Source organism: Hemibagrus wyckioides, linkage group LG08, assembly GCF_019097595.1.
Source record: "Hemibagrus wyckioides isolate EC202008001 linkage group LG08, SWU_Hwy_1.0, whole genome shotgun sequence".
Lineage (NCBI taxonomy): Eukaryota > Metazoa > Chordata > Actinopteri > Siluriformes > Bagridae > Hemibagrus > Hemibagrus wyckioides.
This window is the reverse complement of record NC_080717.1, coordinates 17,984,279-18,003,434: the sequence shown is the minus strand read 5'-3', so window position 1 is coordinate 18,003,434 and position 19,156 is coordinate 17,984,279. Positions and strand designations below refer to the sequence as shown.

Sequence of the window (19,156 nt, the reverse complement as noted above, 5' to 3'; positions counted from 1 at the left end):
ATTAAATGTGATTTACAGTACGTCTTTATTTAAATGAGCACACTTGCTGGGCTCAGTGCCACACAAAAGCTTGGCCTGCCGACGCCTGTGAAGAAGCCTGTTTGCTATTCTGCTCATGGATTGTTATTGCTTCACTAGAGGTGTATGGAACAGTATTGTTAGCTCCGTCAATATGCTTTTTACAAAACTTTGTTGTCTATGGTCTTGGCAAATGGAGTTGTCTTGATTTTGTTAAGTATTTGTCGCATGTATTTGATTATGCATTCTGGCTCTGGATTGTGTGCTGGATTATTTATTTGCCAAGCTTCTCGGCGATGACAAAACGAAAGGGCAGGTACAGAAACACATAAAATTTAACAGCTTGTGCAGAAATAAGACACAGAGGGTGATCAATGTGAGCCCAAATAATATCAGTCTATTTCACACAACCTCTTTATTTTTCACTTTCCTCACACCTCACATTTTCCACAGTTTTTAACTCTTACTCGCTAATCAGGCAATAAAACACACTAACTTTGAATAAAAATTTGCTGAAATTCGCTGACATTTACAGCAGTGATGACATTCAGTAATGCTGTAAAATCCAGTGGGATGGAAACATAAATTTAGAAACATAAACATTAGCAGATGCACAATTCCCTGATATGTACAGCCTTAGGAATATTTTGCACAACAGTTCAAACAGGTTTAAATTTAATCTGCATAGTGGCTGTATACAGAGTGTATAGAATAACATATATGTGTAACTTGTGAATCCTGACCAACAGGAATGTCCATAGCAAATAAACTATTTAAAAAGTCTATAGCCAAATATTTTTGTAGCTAGTATAGAAACTGACTTTATATTATATTATATTACATTTATTTGTACTGACAATGTACATGATATACACCGATCAGGCATATCATTATGAACACTGGCAGGTGAAGTAAATAACACTGATTATCTCCTCATCATGGCACCTGTTAGTGGGTGGGATATATTAGGCAGCAAGTGAACATTTTGTCCTCAAAGTTGATGTGTTAGAAGCAGGAAAAATGGCCAGCGTAAGGATTTGAAAGAGTTTGACAAGGGCCAAATTGTGATGACTAGACAACTGGATCAGATCATCTCCAAAACTGCAGCTCTTGTGGGGTGTTCCCGGTCTGCAGTGGTCAGTATCTATCAAAAGTGGTCCAAGAAAAGAACAGTGGTGAACCGGCGACAGGGTCATGGCAGCCAAGACTCGTTGATGCACGTGGGGAGAGAAGGCTGGCCTGTGTGATCCGATCCAACAGACGAGCTACTGTTGCTGATATTGCTGAAGAAGTTAATGCTGGTTCTGATAGAAAGGTGTCAGAATACAAAGTGCATCATAGTTTGTTGCGTGTGGGGCTGCATAGCCACAGAACAGTCAGGGTGCCCAGGTGGTCATAATGTTATGCCTGGTCAGTGTATTTTCAACACTGTAACATTTATTTGATTAGAATATTCGCTCTTTATTGTAATCTAAACAAGTTGAGAGTTTCTCCCCATTTCCTTACAGGAGTATATTATTCATCATACAATTTACTGTTTAATGTTAAATGCTGTCAGGTCCCACATCCCCAGAGAACTCTGTTTCCCAGAACACTGCAGCCTACAAACACAGCCACCCTGGAGTACACTTTCCAAAAGACTTTCCAAGAATTCTATCATTTTCACAGAGTTTTAATCATCAAACACAATCACACCAGAGTCTCAAATCATCCAATGTAAAGTAAAGATCATGTGTTGTTTCTCTGTTTTTTGCTTTCAGGATTTGGTTTCCGTATTGACTTGCCTGATCTTTTCCTGTTTTTCTGGATATGCCCCAGATTATACCTAGAATTGGTATCAAATATAAATGGTATGATACTTAGAAGAGTGTCTAAATTTTCATGGTTTCAAAGTTAGTCACACTGTATGATCACACTATTACCTCACTGTTGACCTTTTCAATATACAGATTAAAATGCATTTGCATCTATTACTCTCTGCCTTTTCATATTTTTTTTTACTCGATCAAGCTCCTTACTCCAGTGGTTCTCATCCCTTTTATGTCTGTCTGTGACTCCCCCGAAATGAAGATTGGATTTCACATTTCCCTCCCTCCATCTCTCCATTAAATCATACTACAGCCGCCTCTATTTCACTGGGCAGGGGGCGCAGACTGCACTTAAAAACCCTTTGGCTATGTAATCCATTACTGCTGTAAATATGTTACACTGCTACCTCTGCTGCCACTTCTAGCATGTTTTTAACTTTATTATACACCACAGCTATCAAAAGCACAAAAGAACATGGCGTTGCTGGCCAACTAAACAAAACAATTACCTATTTAACCTATGCAATGTTACACACAGCTGTGCTAGTTAGATTTTGGTTTCGTTTTGGTTCAGCATGCAGCAACATTCTCTTTATATTATTGACACCTGGCCATTAAACCCACATGTGTGCCCTCCTCAAACTGTTGGAATCAGGTTAGAATGTTTTTGCAATTTATAAAATATAATTCCCCTTGTCTGGCACTAAACAGACTATCTAAAACATATTTCAGCACAATGCTGCCCCTGTGCACAGAGCACGACATGGTTTGCCAAGGATGGTGTGAACACCAGTGGGATGAGTTGGAAGGCAGATTACTTGCTAGGCCTTCTTAAACAACATGGGTGCCTGACCTTACTAATGCTTTTGTGGATCAATGAATGCAAATCCCCACAGGCGTGTTCTAAAATCTAGTGGAAAGACTTCCCAGTAGAGTGGAGGTTATTAACAGCTAAGGGGACAGACTCCAGATTGATGTAGTTTTTGAATGGGATGTTCAACAAGCACATATGGGTGTGATGGTCAGATGCCCACATACATTTGGCTATAGAATGTATGTTTAAGACTAGGTTATTATGGAAAGCGAAAACATATAGTATTAGAGGTGTAAGAATCAAACAATTTGCATCAAATTTAAAAAGCAATGACTGAAATGAATCAAGGGAGAAACCTAAAATTGATTATTATCAATTCTACATCATATACAAAATTTGTGGATCAGTTGGAGGCCTACCTCAAATTATGAAAAAAAGTTGGGGCTACTAAGAAGAATGAGATGTACACTCCTACATAGGCTACTCTAGTACTAACCCTGTGTGTGTGTGTGTGTGTGTGTGTGTGCATCATGTACTGAAATCAACTCTCTTTAGGACCCAGTTGTGCTCCATTTGGCTTTCTCGGTGTAGTTTCTCCTACGAGAAAAAAAAAATCAAGAGAAAATCATTGAAAGTGATCATTATGTGGTACTGTGTTCCGACATCAGTCGCGCCACGGATTTCGTGAATTAAACGAGGCTCTTTTCAAACTCGCCTTTAAGCTTGTGCGGAACGTCTCGCTGAAGGGAATTTATTAACGCACGTTCTTGTGCCACGCGCGCGCTCCAACCGGTTTTTATATACACACACGCGCGCGCGCGCGCGCACACACACAGTGTGAATACACCCGAGCCGTGGCAGCCTGACGGAACTTTAACGTTCTCAAGCCTCCATAGAGATATTCAGTGTTACAAAACATCTTGTTCTCGTGAGCACTGAAAGGACAGACCTCAGGCGTATCAGGTGGGTGTTTTGAAAAAACAAACAAACAAACAAGCAAACAGAAACAAATGTGATACGTCTTAGAAAGGTTTTTTTGGGGATTTAAATGCTTTTGCATTCACGTGTATAATTGATAGACGCCAGTCAACAACTAAACAGCTGCTAGCACCTGAAGCGCACGTGAATAACGGCTGTTGGTTCAACTTGATCTCGTGCCGGAGTATTTACCGTTAGTTAGAACTGATGTAGGGCGTGGAAATGATTTATTATTATTATTATTATTATTATTATTAATGATAATAATAATACTCCTATTCTTATTCTTATTATTCAGCGCAGAGATGTTTACGTCTAACTGAATACCAAGCGAATCCTTTTGTTACCTTAGTAATTGATTTATTTATTTATTATAAATGCATTGCATGTAAATGGGTTACAGAATAGTAAGTTCTTCAAGGGTGCAATCGCAGTGCACGCGTTATGCCTAGTCTATATCACGACAGCGCGCTTTTATTTGCTAAGCATTGCCTCTTTTTGTCTTTTGTTTTCTGTATCTTTGTTTGTATTTTGCATTCAACTGGTTTTCTGTGTAAGGTGTGAAGATATGAGGGAGAAGCTGTTCGCGTTTCACCGCTTGGTGTTCTGCATCTCCTTAACGCTATTTTGGAGCACGAGGTAAGAATACAAATCACCTTCCGCTCTCTTTTTTTGCTTCTCTTTTGTCTTATTGTCAGTAGACTGTGAATTTGTTGATCTGTAGATATAAAACACGTTTGAACTGTCATGAGTGGTTATTAAGTCTCTCCCATCCGTGAAATCACACCTGTCCAGCTTCATCCCCCTCTGTGCGTAACCGGCGCCGTTTACGCACCAGAAATTAGTGTTGTGTCAGACAGTTCTTCCACGAACAGTGTGTTTTTCAACACAGATAGGCTTGGTTTAGTCGGAATGAAATATATTCTGAGCGCCTCGTTCGTTAAGCGTCTTTAAAATTCCTCTAGGTGGAGGTGTGTAACAGTTTGTTATAGCAAAGATTGGCACAGCAGAGAGCCTCGTGCCAGATTCATTAAACTGTGTGGGAATCAAAGAACATGCATCATATTCGTACAACCACAAGTTCTACTCCATTTCTTTAACAGTACCAAATAAAACCTCAAACATATTGTTGACGACTATGCTTTATGTAATAGCACAAGCCTTGACAGCAGTGTTAGTCAGCTTAAAGTGTCAGTCAGTGGTTTGGTGAGTGACTTGGTGCATAGAAAAGATATTCAGTTTCAGCAACATGATCCAGCAACACGTATCTGATCAGTCATAAACCAGTCTGATTTTTATCTGTCTCCCCTTTTTTTACGCAGCACAATCAAACTAAAAGCAGTCCAGCTAGATAGAAAAACATTTAAACTGGCAACACTGTATGTAAAGTGCTTTTCTAATGATCGAATCAGGCACAATGCGGTGCTTGTGGTCTTAGCATCTGAATATCCACCCTTTTCTGCAATATTGATTGGCTCAGTAATGCACGGTGTATGGTTTTGTTCAGAGGCAGAGAATCAGGTCACTAATAAGCAGGGATGAACTAATAAGCATGAATATAGGTAAAATGACCGAATCCATTAGAGTCCTGGTGCCAGATATAAAATACTGAACTAGACTCATGAAGTGATGTCCATCTGTACTGCACTATTCACTTTCAGTAGGCCCTGTTCCAAATGACCCTAAGCTCTATGGCACTATTCTCAATTCATATTTGGGTAATGTTGTCAAGCTGTGGAGCTGGTGTGCAACGGATCAAGGGCTTAAGGGTGTAAAAGTGAGCATTTGGAGCATCCCTCAGGAGTGCATCACATTGTAGAATATTTTCTGTTTTGATCAGTATGGTAGTTTCCACACACGGATGACATCTACATCATCAAACACTTTTAAGTGTATGTACTAGGGAGAAATAATAACGCTGCATTTTAACTTGACGACCAGTGAACGCTTAAACTTTGTTTTCCATTCCAAGACAAATTAAGTTAATAATTATTTTAAGCCTTCACTAAAAGACAAGCCCACAAATGATGTACAATGGTGCATCTGAGTGCATGCACTAGCTCCATATAAAAAAAAGAGATGCTGGTAGAAATAACTGCTCATACTGGCTTAAATCAATTATCCCACATGATGTGTTTCATTCAAGATTTAATGCTAATGCTGCTTAATGACAAATGAAATTAACTAAACACTCTAAAGTAGTTTATTGTCACTACATTTTCCTGGTTGCTGTCTGTTTATAGCCAGCAAACCCATTATCTTTGTAATTTGTGGTTTTGTGCAAGAGATTGTCAAGATCAAAGCTATATCCTATGTCATGCTACAGCATATCCACTAAATGACTGGAATATGCTGGACAGAATAATATGCTTTCCCTCATTTGTATTAAAAATACTACATCACTGCAGAGGTGTAACATTAATAGTTTAGCCATTGTTGTGAGTTGTGACCCCTTGCTTTAGCATTCAGATCAAATGTGAATAAAATATGCCTGGTGAAAAAAATGCAAGTGACTGAAGGGGAAAGGTCACAGGATGTGAAAGACGCATTTGCTTTTGCTTCAGTTCAGCTTTGTTTAGGTGAACCTTGACTTGTAAATTTGCATACCTCAGTTTAGTGTGCCAGTGGAGAGCAAGAGGGCAGGGCTTTGGTCAGTAAAAGCATAGGGTAAAACGTTCTGTTTGTCATTTATGGTCTAGGCATGGAGGAGTTCAGTCTACCAACATACAGTAGGGGTTCTTTCTAGCTGCAAGGATTTTTCTCATTAGCAATGTTGGCATATTTGTCACAAATTCTGCCTGTAGGAGTACTTTCTGTTTGAGTGACTTGTCACTGCTCCTGAGGAAGAGTTGGTGAAAAATTGGTCGAATTTGCAGTAAACAATCTTACTAATAGGTATACAACACAACTCACGTTTCAGTTTTCAATAAGACTCTTTAGGTGTAGGCAGTACTGGATGGTGGCATCTCTTTAGTGACAGTGCTGTATTTGCAAGCTTCTGTTGAAAACCTGAGCATGATTATAGAAAGGTGAACAGAAATGCGTTTCTAACAAAAAATATTTTGCTGAAATGGTAGAAATGGGGATGAACTTTAAGGCATTCCTATGGGAACAGAATGAATTTAAAATTAACTCGCACCTTCAGGGTTGGGGGTTTGATTCTGACCTCTGCCTTGTGTGTGTGGAACTGCTTCAGGGTTTCCTTTTCTGGTCACAAGACATGTATTGTAGGCTGATTGGCATCTCTAAATTAGTGTATGTAAACCATTTGTGTGTTTGTGTGTGTGTGGCACCCCATCCAAGGTGCCCCAAGTCCTTGGTATAGATTCCAGGTTTCCTGCAACCCTGTGTAAGATAAGCACTACAGAATGGATGGATGGATAATCATTATAATAATAAGGATATGTAATGCTGATTTCAGTTATTATGTTGTATGGTATATGCAACAAGATAAAATGACACCATTGTACAATTATGCTATGATATAAAGTTTACAGTGGCTTTGTAAATTGATTAGAAACATAAAGCTAAATATGACCGATGCACATTCTTTGTTCTTCATTTTCTTAGAAAGTTAAAGAAAACTTGCAGTACTTTTTGTAGTTAATTAAGAGAAGGTCCACCTTCAACCAAAGTGATCTGAACATATGTAACATTTTAATTGTGACTTCCCAGGAGGACTTGAGCATAGTTATTTCATGTGTTGCTAAGGTCTGACAATGCAAGAAAACGCTAACCTAGCCTTTAATCATAAAAAAGCTCTTAATAGATCTGCATCTATAAAAAAAGAAAGGAAATAATCATTTCAATTCACACATAGCAGATTTACAAAACCCATTACTGTTTTGACTCCAACTATGGCTTTAGACTGAACTGTGGTGGGTTAGATCATTTGAATAGAGTTAAGAGCAGGGCTGGACAAATCACTAGCCCAGGTGCCTGGGGCGAGTACATTTCATATGTGGTATATTAGTTTATTATTTATTGTTGCTTAGTGGACCAGATGTATTAAGGAAAGCAAATCTTAGCTCTTTCTTGACTTTTCATTTGGTGTGTAGTCTACAACACTCATTGATGCTCTATATATAGTTGCAATTTCTAAACAAATCAGCCTGGGTGCGTTATGAACCACGATACAATGATTTTAATAGGCAGCTAATTTGATGTGTTTGGATGGCAGATGATATTTGCGGAATGAGGAACATTTGCCAAAACATAATAAAGTCCAGTGCGAAACTGTCATATAACTATAAATCTCTAGCAAATATCACTGTAACATTTACATGTGACATGATGAGAGTAGTCCAAATTCTGGCTATGGACTTGACTGTCGTAAGCACAAAAACAGTGTGATAATCATTCATTTCCCTTAGTTCATGTTAATGCATGGAAGCTTTACTAGCTTTGCTGCACTTTATTACATTCTGTTAGCTACCATTTTTTAGCCCAGTCAGTTTGTTTCCAGGCAACCAGAACATTGGCTTTCACTTGCCCAGTGGGTGAGCTAATAAATATATGCCTTGTCCTCTAGATGAAATCCTCATTTACTCTCACAGTTTGGTAGTTCTCCCCAGCTTCATTGCTCAATGACCTTTCCCATTAGAAATCACTCCATCCTTACATTCATCGTTATTAAGCAAAATCCATTTGCTTCAGGGAATGATTGAATAAGAGTTATCTGTATTCATTATCAGATGTATTTAAAGGTTTGAAACAAGCAACAATTTTTTTAGATGGCTAGAAAACAACTAATGTCCTGGGTCAGGTGGCAAATGCTATTAGATGATAATATTAGTGTTGGAGCGTTATGGAGTGGCTGCTCCAAGACAAACTCTAATCACTGGGAAAAATCACTCTGTGCTGTAAATAGTCCACCTCCACTTCACTTTACACACATGACCTGGTTGTTACTAGAACAGTCTAACAGAACATAAATTTGTTTATTGATATTGTGAGAATAAAGTAGTAATAGAGATAATAATAAAATAAAATAGGTATAAAAAAAGGAATAACATTGGAAATTTCCTGCTTTGTTGATGTCGTGCTTTGTAGTTTGATATTAACGTGACTCTGCATCAGAATTGCTTGTGGACTGGTCCGGGACAAGATGTGCTTGTGTTCCTTTGTGTTGACGAGGTAGGGCCCAAAATTGTCTCTTTGTCCCATGCCCTGAGATTTGATGTGACAGCCCACCCTGGAGCCCCATGGGTAGGATTTGTATGTGTGTGAACATCTTAGTTCTTACCAGCAAAACATTATGCAGCTGATATACCAGAGGATCTGTTGCCTAGCTACTGGTCAAAGTTGAGATTAATGCATAATTGCCTTGGTAATGCATCATCCTCCTTATATTCATAGTTTTCCTATGTGTTATAACTAAACTGAAACCGGGTGCGAATGAACGATATTGAAACCAGCTACAGCTCATGAGCTGTAACAAGGACTACTCAAATTCAAAGAATTCCTATTTCATTTTGCAAAACTTACAGAGAATTTAAAGGGATGGAAGTTAGGTAGGATAATAAACTCTTGAAAAATCTCTAGTGTATGTAAGGAAACAACTATTACTCAAGGCAGTATTCTTTAAGGATGATATGCATTTCTGATTCAGTGCTATGCTGTTTGCTTCTGTCATGCAGGTCAGTAAGTGCAGACATCTCAACAGATGCCTTCAGAAACAATATCACCCTCTTCACACACATCTTGGACAGACTCCTGGATGGCTATGATAACCGGCTCAGGCCTGGACTAGGAGGTGAGATTTGACACTTATTAACTGCATGGCATGGCCAAGTGCTGACTCTCTGAGTTTAGATGTCACAGAAGTTTTTTTGCAGTTCAGTGCTTTAAAACAGGGCTTTAATTAAATTGACAAACACTCCTAAAAGTTTTCCACAACTCCTTTTCCTCAGCTTTTAAAGCCTGTGAATAATTTATTGCCCCTTTAAGCTTAGATGCCCAGTGCTTCGTCAAGTGTTTTCTCAGCATAATGAACACGCCTGACCACTCCTGCACTTTCCCACAGTTAGTTGAAAACTTTTATTTCTAAAACCACAGCTGCCAACAAGTCATGTTTATGTATGCTGTATTAGATCTACTCGGTATGGCTCAGCACACAAAACTCACTAAATATTTATTTCAGAGGTTGTTTTTTGTGCACTTTGACATCCTAGAGCTAGCCTGTATCTTACCAACAACAGCAATCAATAGATTCTAAGGTTTTCTTTCTGCAGATTGTATCCTGGTATGACACACAAGCTTTATTAGTTCCTCCAGGATTGTGCGATTTTGCAATTGCAGAAATTAACGAAAAATCAAGCATAGTCTGCAAAATTTGAAAGAACTTGCAACTACCTTAGATTTTCCAAATTTGGTCCAAGACATCATGTGACATCTTCAGAGCATGCATTCAACCAAATTGTTCTTTGTTCATGTGCAGAGAACATGAGTAGAGCTCTTAGAAAATATTTATTGCAAATATGTCTCTTCACTGGCTGTAGTTTAAAATAAGAACCCTGTACTTGCATTGCAAAATCAAGCATTTTTGAAAATCACAATCATAAAAAAAATCTGCCAAATCCTAGAGGGACTGCTTTACAAAAAAAGAAAAACAAAACAAATTGACTCTCAACAGCAGATTTTACTGCTGAACACCAAAGTCTCGTTGCTTTCCAGAAAGAGTTATGCCTGGAGCTCATATTCATAGTCAGTCTTTCCCCCAGCTTTCATAACAGTTCAGACCAAATCGAGGCCCGAGGCGTTAAAACCTGGCAAAGAATTAGGCCTAAATAAATGGCAAAATCAATTTACCACCTAAAAACCCCTGTAAAACCATCTACAGTCCTCTACAAGGTCGGTTTTTGTAGACTAACCCACACATTTTCTATTGGTGAAATCTACTGTTTTCAGTCTTGACTACGGTGCACAGCAAGTAGGATCATACTAACAAACTCCTCGGAGAATTTGCTACAGATATAAAATTTGAAACTGTGAAATGCTGTTTTTGTTTCACCTCTACCCTCTGCTCGAACATATCACCCGTTTGTCAAGTTCGTTGTAATTACATTTTTCATGGCTTCATGTCACTGCACATTGTGTATTCTATAACACTTTTTGTCACATTCAGAGACAGTGTCATGCTGAATGATTGTTTTGTGTACTCAAGCACCATTCTTTACTTACTTCATATAATCCACTTGCTTGTTCAAATAATGTGCCTTTGGTAGTACATTTGACCCCCGTCATTAGGGGATAAAGGGAGATTTTGGCAGTCAAAAGGTCTTACGATAACTGAACGATTAAATGACAAAATTGATGACATTAAATACCATTACAATATTGATTTACTTTCACAAATAATTTCAATGTTTACTTGATGTTTTTCGCTTGTCTGGGTGCCAGACTGTGTCAGTATGCTGGTATGCTGCTTTATCTGCATTCAAGCTGTCCGCCTGCCATATCTTAATGAAGCTAGATCTAATAAGCAGTGGCCATTAGTCATGACTTGATTAGCAAATCCAACTGGGATCCCAATCATATTTAGTAGTAAAATACACTATCCTACAGTTTCCTCCTATATAACGGCTCAATTTGTTGCACGATGGTGAAGCGAGTAGCACTACCTCACAGCTGAGTGTTCACTCCTGAGCTCAAGTTACTGCCTGTATGGTGTTTCTGTGCATGTTCTCCCCATGTCTGTGTGGGTTTGCTTCAGAGGTTTCCTCCCACCTTTAAAAAAATAAATAAATAAAACAACATGAGATGTGTGCTTGCTGCTCTGCATTGAAAAACGACCTGTTTAGGATGTGGACCTGCCTTCACACCCAGTGTAGGGTTAAGAAGTATAACAAATATATAATTTCTGCAATACACAGTATTATACAGGTTTGTAGTGTTACATTAAAAGCAATTCTAGGCAATAAGAAACATTTTTATTAAAAAAAAAAAAAGTGTTATATTAATGTTTTATTTTGTTTATGTTTAAAATATTTGTATTTGTAAAAAAAAAAACTATTTATGAATAATAAAAATATAACTAAACAAATAAAAATTAAAAATGATAAAATATAATACAATTTTTTTCAACATTTTCCAATTAGCTGCTTCCACTTAAAATTTAATTTCCTTTTTTTTTTCTGCATCATGTTTTAAATAATTGTAATAAAAAATCAAAATGCGATAATGCAGAAAAATATTTTTTATAAATATAATAAAATATATTTTTTTGTATAATTAAAAATGGAATTTTTTTAAGTAAGAAATAACAGAACAAATTAAAGTTTTATGCCTTTTTTCTTAATAATAAACACATTTTCTACTCAATTTCACACTCATGGCACGGCTGTGGTTTGGTGTAGGTGCGAGTACTGTAGGTAATCACAGAAGTGCATCATATTCAGCATAACCACACAATTGTGAGTGTGATATTGCTTTTATACAACAGTTCTATAAACAAGAAATGAGTATCAAATAAGTGACATTTCTGACACAATATGGGCAAACGTTAGATTGCAAAGAAGCCATTTATACTCACTTTATAGCACATAGGCTAGCTGGCTAGCTAGCTCGCATTGAGTATTTGCTCCCATTTGTACATTCCAGTTCAAGGTGCTTACAGTGAAACTGTTGTCTCTTTTCACCTTCAACTGATGACCTTTCACAACAAGTCAAGAAACTTTTATTGCCATTTCAAACCATATATAGCTGATGTAGTACATAGTGAAATGAAGCAATGTTTCTCCAGGACTATGGTGCTACATGAAACAACACAGCTACATAACACAACACAGACCCAAGGACTGAAAAATCTTTCATATTTTAAGCCAAAATAGTCATGAAAATGATTCAAGTAACCATTTTCAAACTAGAAAGTGGAATTTTACATGGTGTCCACAGTGGAGTGAGTGTATTAATAAATATAGGCAGTTTTGGAACCAATCAATTCGGTGGACCAGAACAGACTCTTGTATAATATAATTTATAACTTTTTTGATACAACACTACTGTATTGCTAGTGTGTTAACACTAGCAATACCTTTGTGATATCTTTTTTCATATCACCCACCCCTAAAATTCACAACCTCTCCGAAAAAGCTTTTTGTGACATTTTTTTTTTACAATGTACACAGTGTGTCATCATGTGAAAGACAACATTAACTGTACAGAGATATAAAGATCTGTGCAAAATGTAGGCCAGTTATTAGCAGTAAAAATAGTAACTGAATAGTAAACAAGTATATTAACATGGGAATGCTAAATCAGCAATAAATATAATAAAATATAATATAATGTAAATATAATATAATATCACCACAATGTAATGATTTATATTGGCCATTGAGATGCTGGCTGATTTGAGGTTTTGTATTTTAATGTAATCAAAGTTAATATTCTTAATTTATTCTATTTCATATTGTGCTAAATGAATGCACATCTGCTGTTATTAATATAACCCTGTTGTCAGGCAGGAGGTACATGAGCTACAGGCAATTTGTTCCTGCCAAAATAATCATCCTCGTTTCATCTTATACAAACAGCACGAGGGCTGATTAAAGCTTTCCTGAATGATCAGCATCCACTGTGACTCCCTTGAGGATTCCTTGAGGATCATTTAAAAAATTTCAGGGTGAACAGTGACCAAAATCTCCTGCTATTGTTTTGACATGGAAATATATTATTAGAGGCTTGTGTGATTTTTAGAGCCCTCTTCTGCCTGCTAGGTGAATCTCAATTGCAATTAAAAAAAAAAAAACTGATTTTCCACCCCTTCTATCCATCCCTCAACCCCCCACCAAACTCCCTAACCTCCCTCATCCTGCCCCACAAACACTCTCAGCTGATTACTTTTACAAATGAAACAATTCCTACAGAATGTCTAGGAACAATTTAACAATGGTGATATTTTAGCCTTATAAGGGCTTTTCACATAATAGTTAACTATAGATCATTGTAAATCCTGGGTAAACGGATACCTTTCACATTTCACACTGCTCATACTTTACCCAGGGTTAACAATAATCCTGGCTATTCATAATCTGTCGTGTCACACTGTACATTCCTAAACCCTGGGTTAACCTTCATATTTGCATATTTGCGGTGTCAAGAACCATGATTGGATAAAAACAGTATGTGGCGGCTCTAAATAACGGCTTGTCTCGCGCTTTCACATCAGTGAGAAAAAAATGACAGGTCTGTCTTTCTGCGTCTCAGCAGGTATTTTTATCTTTTAATGATTTCTATCTTTTTTTGGCCTTTTAAGGTTTGCCGTTGAAGTTGAGCAGGCATTTGTTGATATCAGATTTTTCAGTGTCATGTATTTCCCCCTCACTACAGCATGTATTTCCATGATAATTCAGTGTTTTGCTGCCTGACGCTACCGAGCTGTTTTTGTTATGTCCTGGGTTTCACATGATATGAGGCACATGCTGTTCAATTTCTGATTAAATTTCTAGTTGCAACATTCAAACACCACATCATTTCACACCACACACTTCATCCTGCTCCTAAATTATAAGCCTAAACTTTCTCTAGCTGGGGTTAAAAGCCGGCTATCAAACGATGATTACGACAGTTCTTTTTATGAACAAGTGCATTTTTTTTTAGAAGTCTGACTCATATCAAATGCTGAACCAACGTCACATCCTGCATTTTCCTCTACTTTGATGCCCATTTACCTAAAAGTTATGTCTAAATCATTTACAATTTGCTGGGAGCCTGATTTTTTTACAAGAAATACGATTGTGCGTATATAGGAAAGTTTACATGATTATTCTTCCATTTAGAACGATTAAAAAGATTCTTCACAATGACTGGTTAAATGGAAATTTTATTCATACTGCCTCAGTCACTTTGCTCTTTTCTGATTCAGGGCTACACACACAAACATGTTTTGTTCGCACTGAGCTGTCAGTCAGAATATTAGGCCGTATCCAGATTTAGTTAATGTTCCTCATACAAGAGTGTTGGAATGTAACCATGACAACGAGCATGAATTAAGAGTGCTCTGTCTGGCCTGGATTTATCCCTCAGCATTGCTTTTGGTATTGCTATTATATATTATATCAATAATAGCAATATAATGCAATGATATTGTTATATTAGAATGATTAATCTTGATCTGCCAGTCTCCTGTCTCACTGTTGTGCTGCACATTATCATCACATTTAACATTGGAGAATAAACACAGAGTTTTGTATCAGAATTAACTGATTATGTATGTAATCTCAATAGCTTTAATAAGACCAGTCATGTGGCAGTAGCACAGTGCACAAAAAATCACACTGATACAGTTCTTCATTTAATGTTTACATCTAACAGTGACAAACATCTCAGTGACTTGCAGTTACAAAATGTAATGCTAGATGGACTGGTTTGAGTATTTTAGATACTTCTGCTCACCTGGGATTTTAGGATTTACTCATGATGGTGTGAAAAACAAAAAACACCCCGAGAGCAACAGTTTTGCAAGTGGAAATGCCGGTCAAAGGAAAATGGACAGACTGGTTTGAACTAACTATATTGTATAGTAACTCAAATAACCACTCTTTTCAACCATGGTGAGCAGAAAAGCATTTCAGAACACACAAACCTTAAGGTACATCTGCGACAGCAACACACTGGGGTTCATTCCAGTCTGTCAAGAACAGGAGGCTATAGTGGGCACAGGCTCACCAAAACTGGACAGGAAAACATGTTGCCTAGTCTTTTGCCAAACATATGCTAAGCTGTCCTTATTTTCCACGGGCCTGTGAACATCGATATACTGTGTTCATATATAGAGATCTCAACAAAGCTGTGTCAGATTTTTCTTGTAAATATGATGTTAATACCATTCAAGGCTGAGTCTTGAATATATCCTATATCTGTCAGCACCTAGAGACAATCAATAACTTATTCAGAGATTAGTTTACTGTAATCAGCCAGAGGTCATCACAGACTGTCAGGAAGCATGTGCATGACGCTGAACAAAGCCAAATGTTTCATGAGTTTTATTAAATCATTCATTAGCCAGATATTCTGGTATGGAATACATGCAGGAGAAAGTGTATCTTAGTATATCATCCACCTCCTCTAGACCCCACAGAGGCGAAGGGAGAGGAAGGATGAGGTGTCATCGACGAGTTTGGTGCTTCATAAATCTTTTAAAGACTGATACGCTTCTAAACAGAGATGAGGGTACATATAATATAACCATTCTTCTTTGAGTCTGTATATAAATGTGACATTTCTCTGACCACATAGCAAATAATGTGCAGGAGCATTATCTATGTTTTGCTGTGTTTTTGAAATGAAGACTCTCCCAAGACTGCTGAAGAGCATTTTATTGACTGATTGATCGATGTGGGGTCGTGACGAAAAAAAAAAGATCCCAGAGCCCTACTAGAATCAATTATTGCTAAACTCAAATCATCACAATGCTTGGGGAAAAAAAAAATATCATATAGTGATAGTATGCTGAAGTGCATTTCCACAAGTTCACCAAAACCTAATAGCAAGCTAAAATATACAGTGTATAACAACATGCTATTACAGTGTAACAGAATGACTCAGTGTGGCGCATGAAGATTTGTCACACACCAAGAGATAAGCTGTGCATGGAAATGGAGCAACAATTCCACAAGGCATTAGCTTCTCCAACAATTAAAATTTTAAATATGCTATGTCATTGACTCAATCGACTGAAATTCCTTCGGAAAAGTACTTAGACGCTGTAGCTGGCATGAATTAGCTGGCAACAGTGAACACTGGTGAGATAGCAGAATACCAAAAGGTAAAAATAATAGCGTCAGCTTGTTTTTTTATTGCTGCCTTGTACCATTTTCTATTAAGCCTTACATTTTTATGACCTATTGTGCAGCCAGATCCGGTATTCTTTCCTGACCGTCATCCCAGCCTCTCAAAATTGCTCCATCCTCATTGAAAGTCTTGCTATTGTTATTATAAGACTGTGCTTGATTAACTTTAGCACAGTTAATGATCAGCAAGGGTTCCATTTCTCACTGTCTGAAGGAACGGGTTTATTGTCATCGGATTGAGGATTCAATGCTCTAATAAAAGCCACATTCAGGTGCAGCATAGACAGATCTCTGATTATTATTTCACCCTCAAGAGATCATTGATGGTGTTGAAGGTGAAATTATAGCTCCGTTCTCCACTCCGGCGATCTAGGATTAAAGACGAACCACGTGATGAACCTCTTGTTGCTGAAATGTGGTTTAAGCAGACAACATACCTGCTGGGTGCTCGATTGCAGACAGAGACGTTCCCCAGCGTATGTACACAAGCATATAGAGTAGTGCATTTCGCATCACAGCATGAGAGATGTGCAAGATTTCAAAGACAGCCAGGACTAAAAATGCTACATGCTGCTGTATTTTGTCTTGGTTATGTCAGATGAAAAAGCAGGTGGCGATACAGTAACAGAGTTGCATTGTTCTTGTGAGAGAGAGAGAAAAATGTGAGTTCGAGAAAAATACATTGTGCAGCTCCAGTGTCAACCTGTCAGAGTCAAACTGCTGTCATCTGGAGTAAGCTCCTGAATATGTGAACATATCTCATCTATAAGAGCGTGTCTCTAAGCTGGAGGATTTCCCAGGAGGCAAGCCTCCATATGAACACATCCCATCTGGCAGGATCCTCATTCTAGTGTATGCTCCCTGAACTGTGGCCTTTCTCAAGCATGACCTAGCCACTTTACATTCAGCCACACACCCTGAAGAATAAACCAGGTCTATGACCTCTAGCAGGTGGAGGATATGGCTGATGATAATCTAGGTGGAGACAGATAATGTGGTTCAAATTGCTTTTGTTTACCAGCATTAAAAATGTAATAATGTTTGAATTCGAATTGCTGAAAAACACCAAACCATAGTTGATGTGAACACTGACTAAAACGCTTGACCTGTATATGCATGATTTTGCACGATTAGGCTTCTACCACAGAACTGTCTGACTGGATATATTCACATGAATAAGCAGGTAGCATAGAGGTGTTCCTATTACAATGCCTGTTTTTTTTTTTATTTATTTATTTATTTATTTTTATTTAATTCTGACATAACTGTCGAATGTCAGCCTCTGTGACCCACTGCAATTATTTTCATTATGCATCCCACTGAAAACAAAAAGAACACAGCGTACCGAGTCACTGAAGGCAAGAGGTTCTCTGTATGTGTGATCCGACCTCGGCCTCTCAAGCAGTGTCCTGTGTTGGAATTGTGTATTATGAAGCACTTAAATGCATTATGGGAGCTGAGGCATAGGGTAGAAAACCATCAAGGCAAAGCTAGGTCTTTGAAAGCAGCATTCTTTGCTCTGTCTGAGATGAATTAACCAACCTACATTACAGATCTATTAATAAACCAGAACATCATCCTGAGGCTCTGAATGCACGCCTCAATTTTAAACAGTAAATTATCGCCAAGCCCTTCAGGGCACCTGCTTTTAATTTAAGAGTATGTGTATGAAAAATAATACTGTTTAATTTATTTTATACAGTTCATGCATATATGGAATTGCAGTAAATGCTTGTGTTCTTGCTGTGGGGAAAACTGAAAGATCATTTCAAGCTTTCGTTTGAACAGAAGCCGTTGTTTTATTAGTAACAGTTAGTAGCATTGTCTGATAAACTACATCATTAGATATTCATCGTCTTTAGTTGGGACATCTCTTTCCCAACAAATAGTCAGTTAAATAAATTCTATTATCAACTCTTTACACAGAATGCAGAACTAAATTTTTAATGTACACTCTTTGACCGATGACTCTGAGCCTGATCGAGATCCCGGAGGTCTTTTTTTATAGCATGTTGTTTAGCGTTAATGAGCAACACTTAACGATCCACATCCAAGTCTTCTGAACAGCCACCACAGAGAGAACAAAAAGCCAAAGAAGGCGCTTTCTGAATCAGCCAGGCATAAACAGACACAAGGGCGAGCAGAATGACACAGAAAGCTAGACATAAAGAAGGAAGAGAAATATCTATTTAATGGCAATCACCAAAATAGAAGCAAGAGTCCTTCAGTAGTAGATACACAAAGCAGAGCTAGAAAAGACAGCACTGAGGTGTACTTACAAGCACTAGAAGACATGCTTTCATTTTCAATTCACATGTGAATATATAAAACACACATTTACTCCTTAGCATTTTTAAGTATTACACAAAAATTGCAATATCAAATGACTCTTAACTCATTCTCTTTTTCAGATCGGGTCACGACAGTGAAGACTGATATCTACGTCACCAGTTTTGGACCTGTTTCAGACACCGATATGGTGAGTTCACGGTTCTTAATCTTTAAAACGCCACAAATAATATTCCCAGCTAGTAACTTGAAGAAAGAGGACTGATCAGTATAACATCAAGTAAGTGTTATGATCAAAATGTTCATGGTCTCATAACCGAATGCAAAGATTCATGTTTTCAATTTGTCATGGTGTCATTGTATTCAGTCAAAATGTGAAAACACATGCTGGTGTTGAAAATAAAAGGCAAAATCTGTTACAGATTCCTAGCACTACCCTATGTACCAAAAAAAGC

At 37.7% G+C, this 19,156-nt stretch overlaps 1 protein-coding gene across 2 annotated transcripts in view; it reads left to right on the top strand.

Moving 5' to 3' along the window:
• The first annotated feature begins 3,246 nt into the window (after window positions 1-3,246).
• LOC131358368 (gamma-aminobutyric acid receptor subunit alpha-2) overlaps window positions 3,247-19,156 on the top strand; it is a 47,850-nt gene continuing 31,940 nt past the window's right edge. Inside the window, exons 1-4 of one of the 2 annotated variants that reach the window (XM_058398100.1) lie at window positions 3,247-3,603; window positions 4,185-4,257; window positions 9,258-9,373; window positions 18,824-18,891. In XM_058398100.1, the coding sequence (XP_058254083.1) occupies window positions 4,187-4,257; window positions 9,258-9,373; window positions 18,824-18,891 (255 nt within the window). In that variant the 5' untranslated portion in view covers window positions 3,247-3,603; window positions 4,185-4,186. Of the gene's footprint in view, window positions 3,604-4,176; window positions 4,258-9,257; window positions 9,374-18,823; window positions 18,892-19,156 lie in introns of both variants that reach the window. The other variant, XM_058398099.1, reaches the window with a different exon arrangement.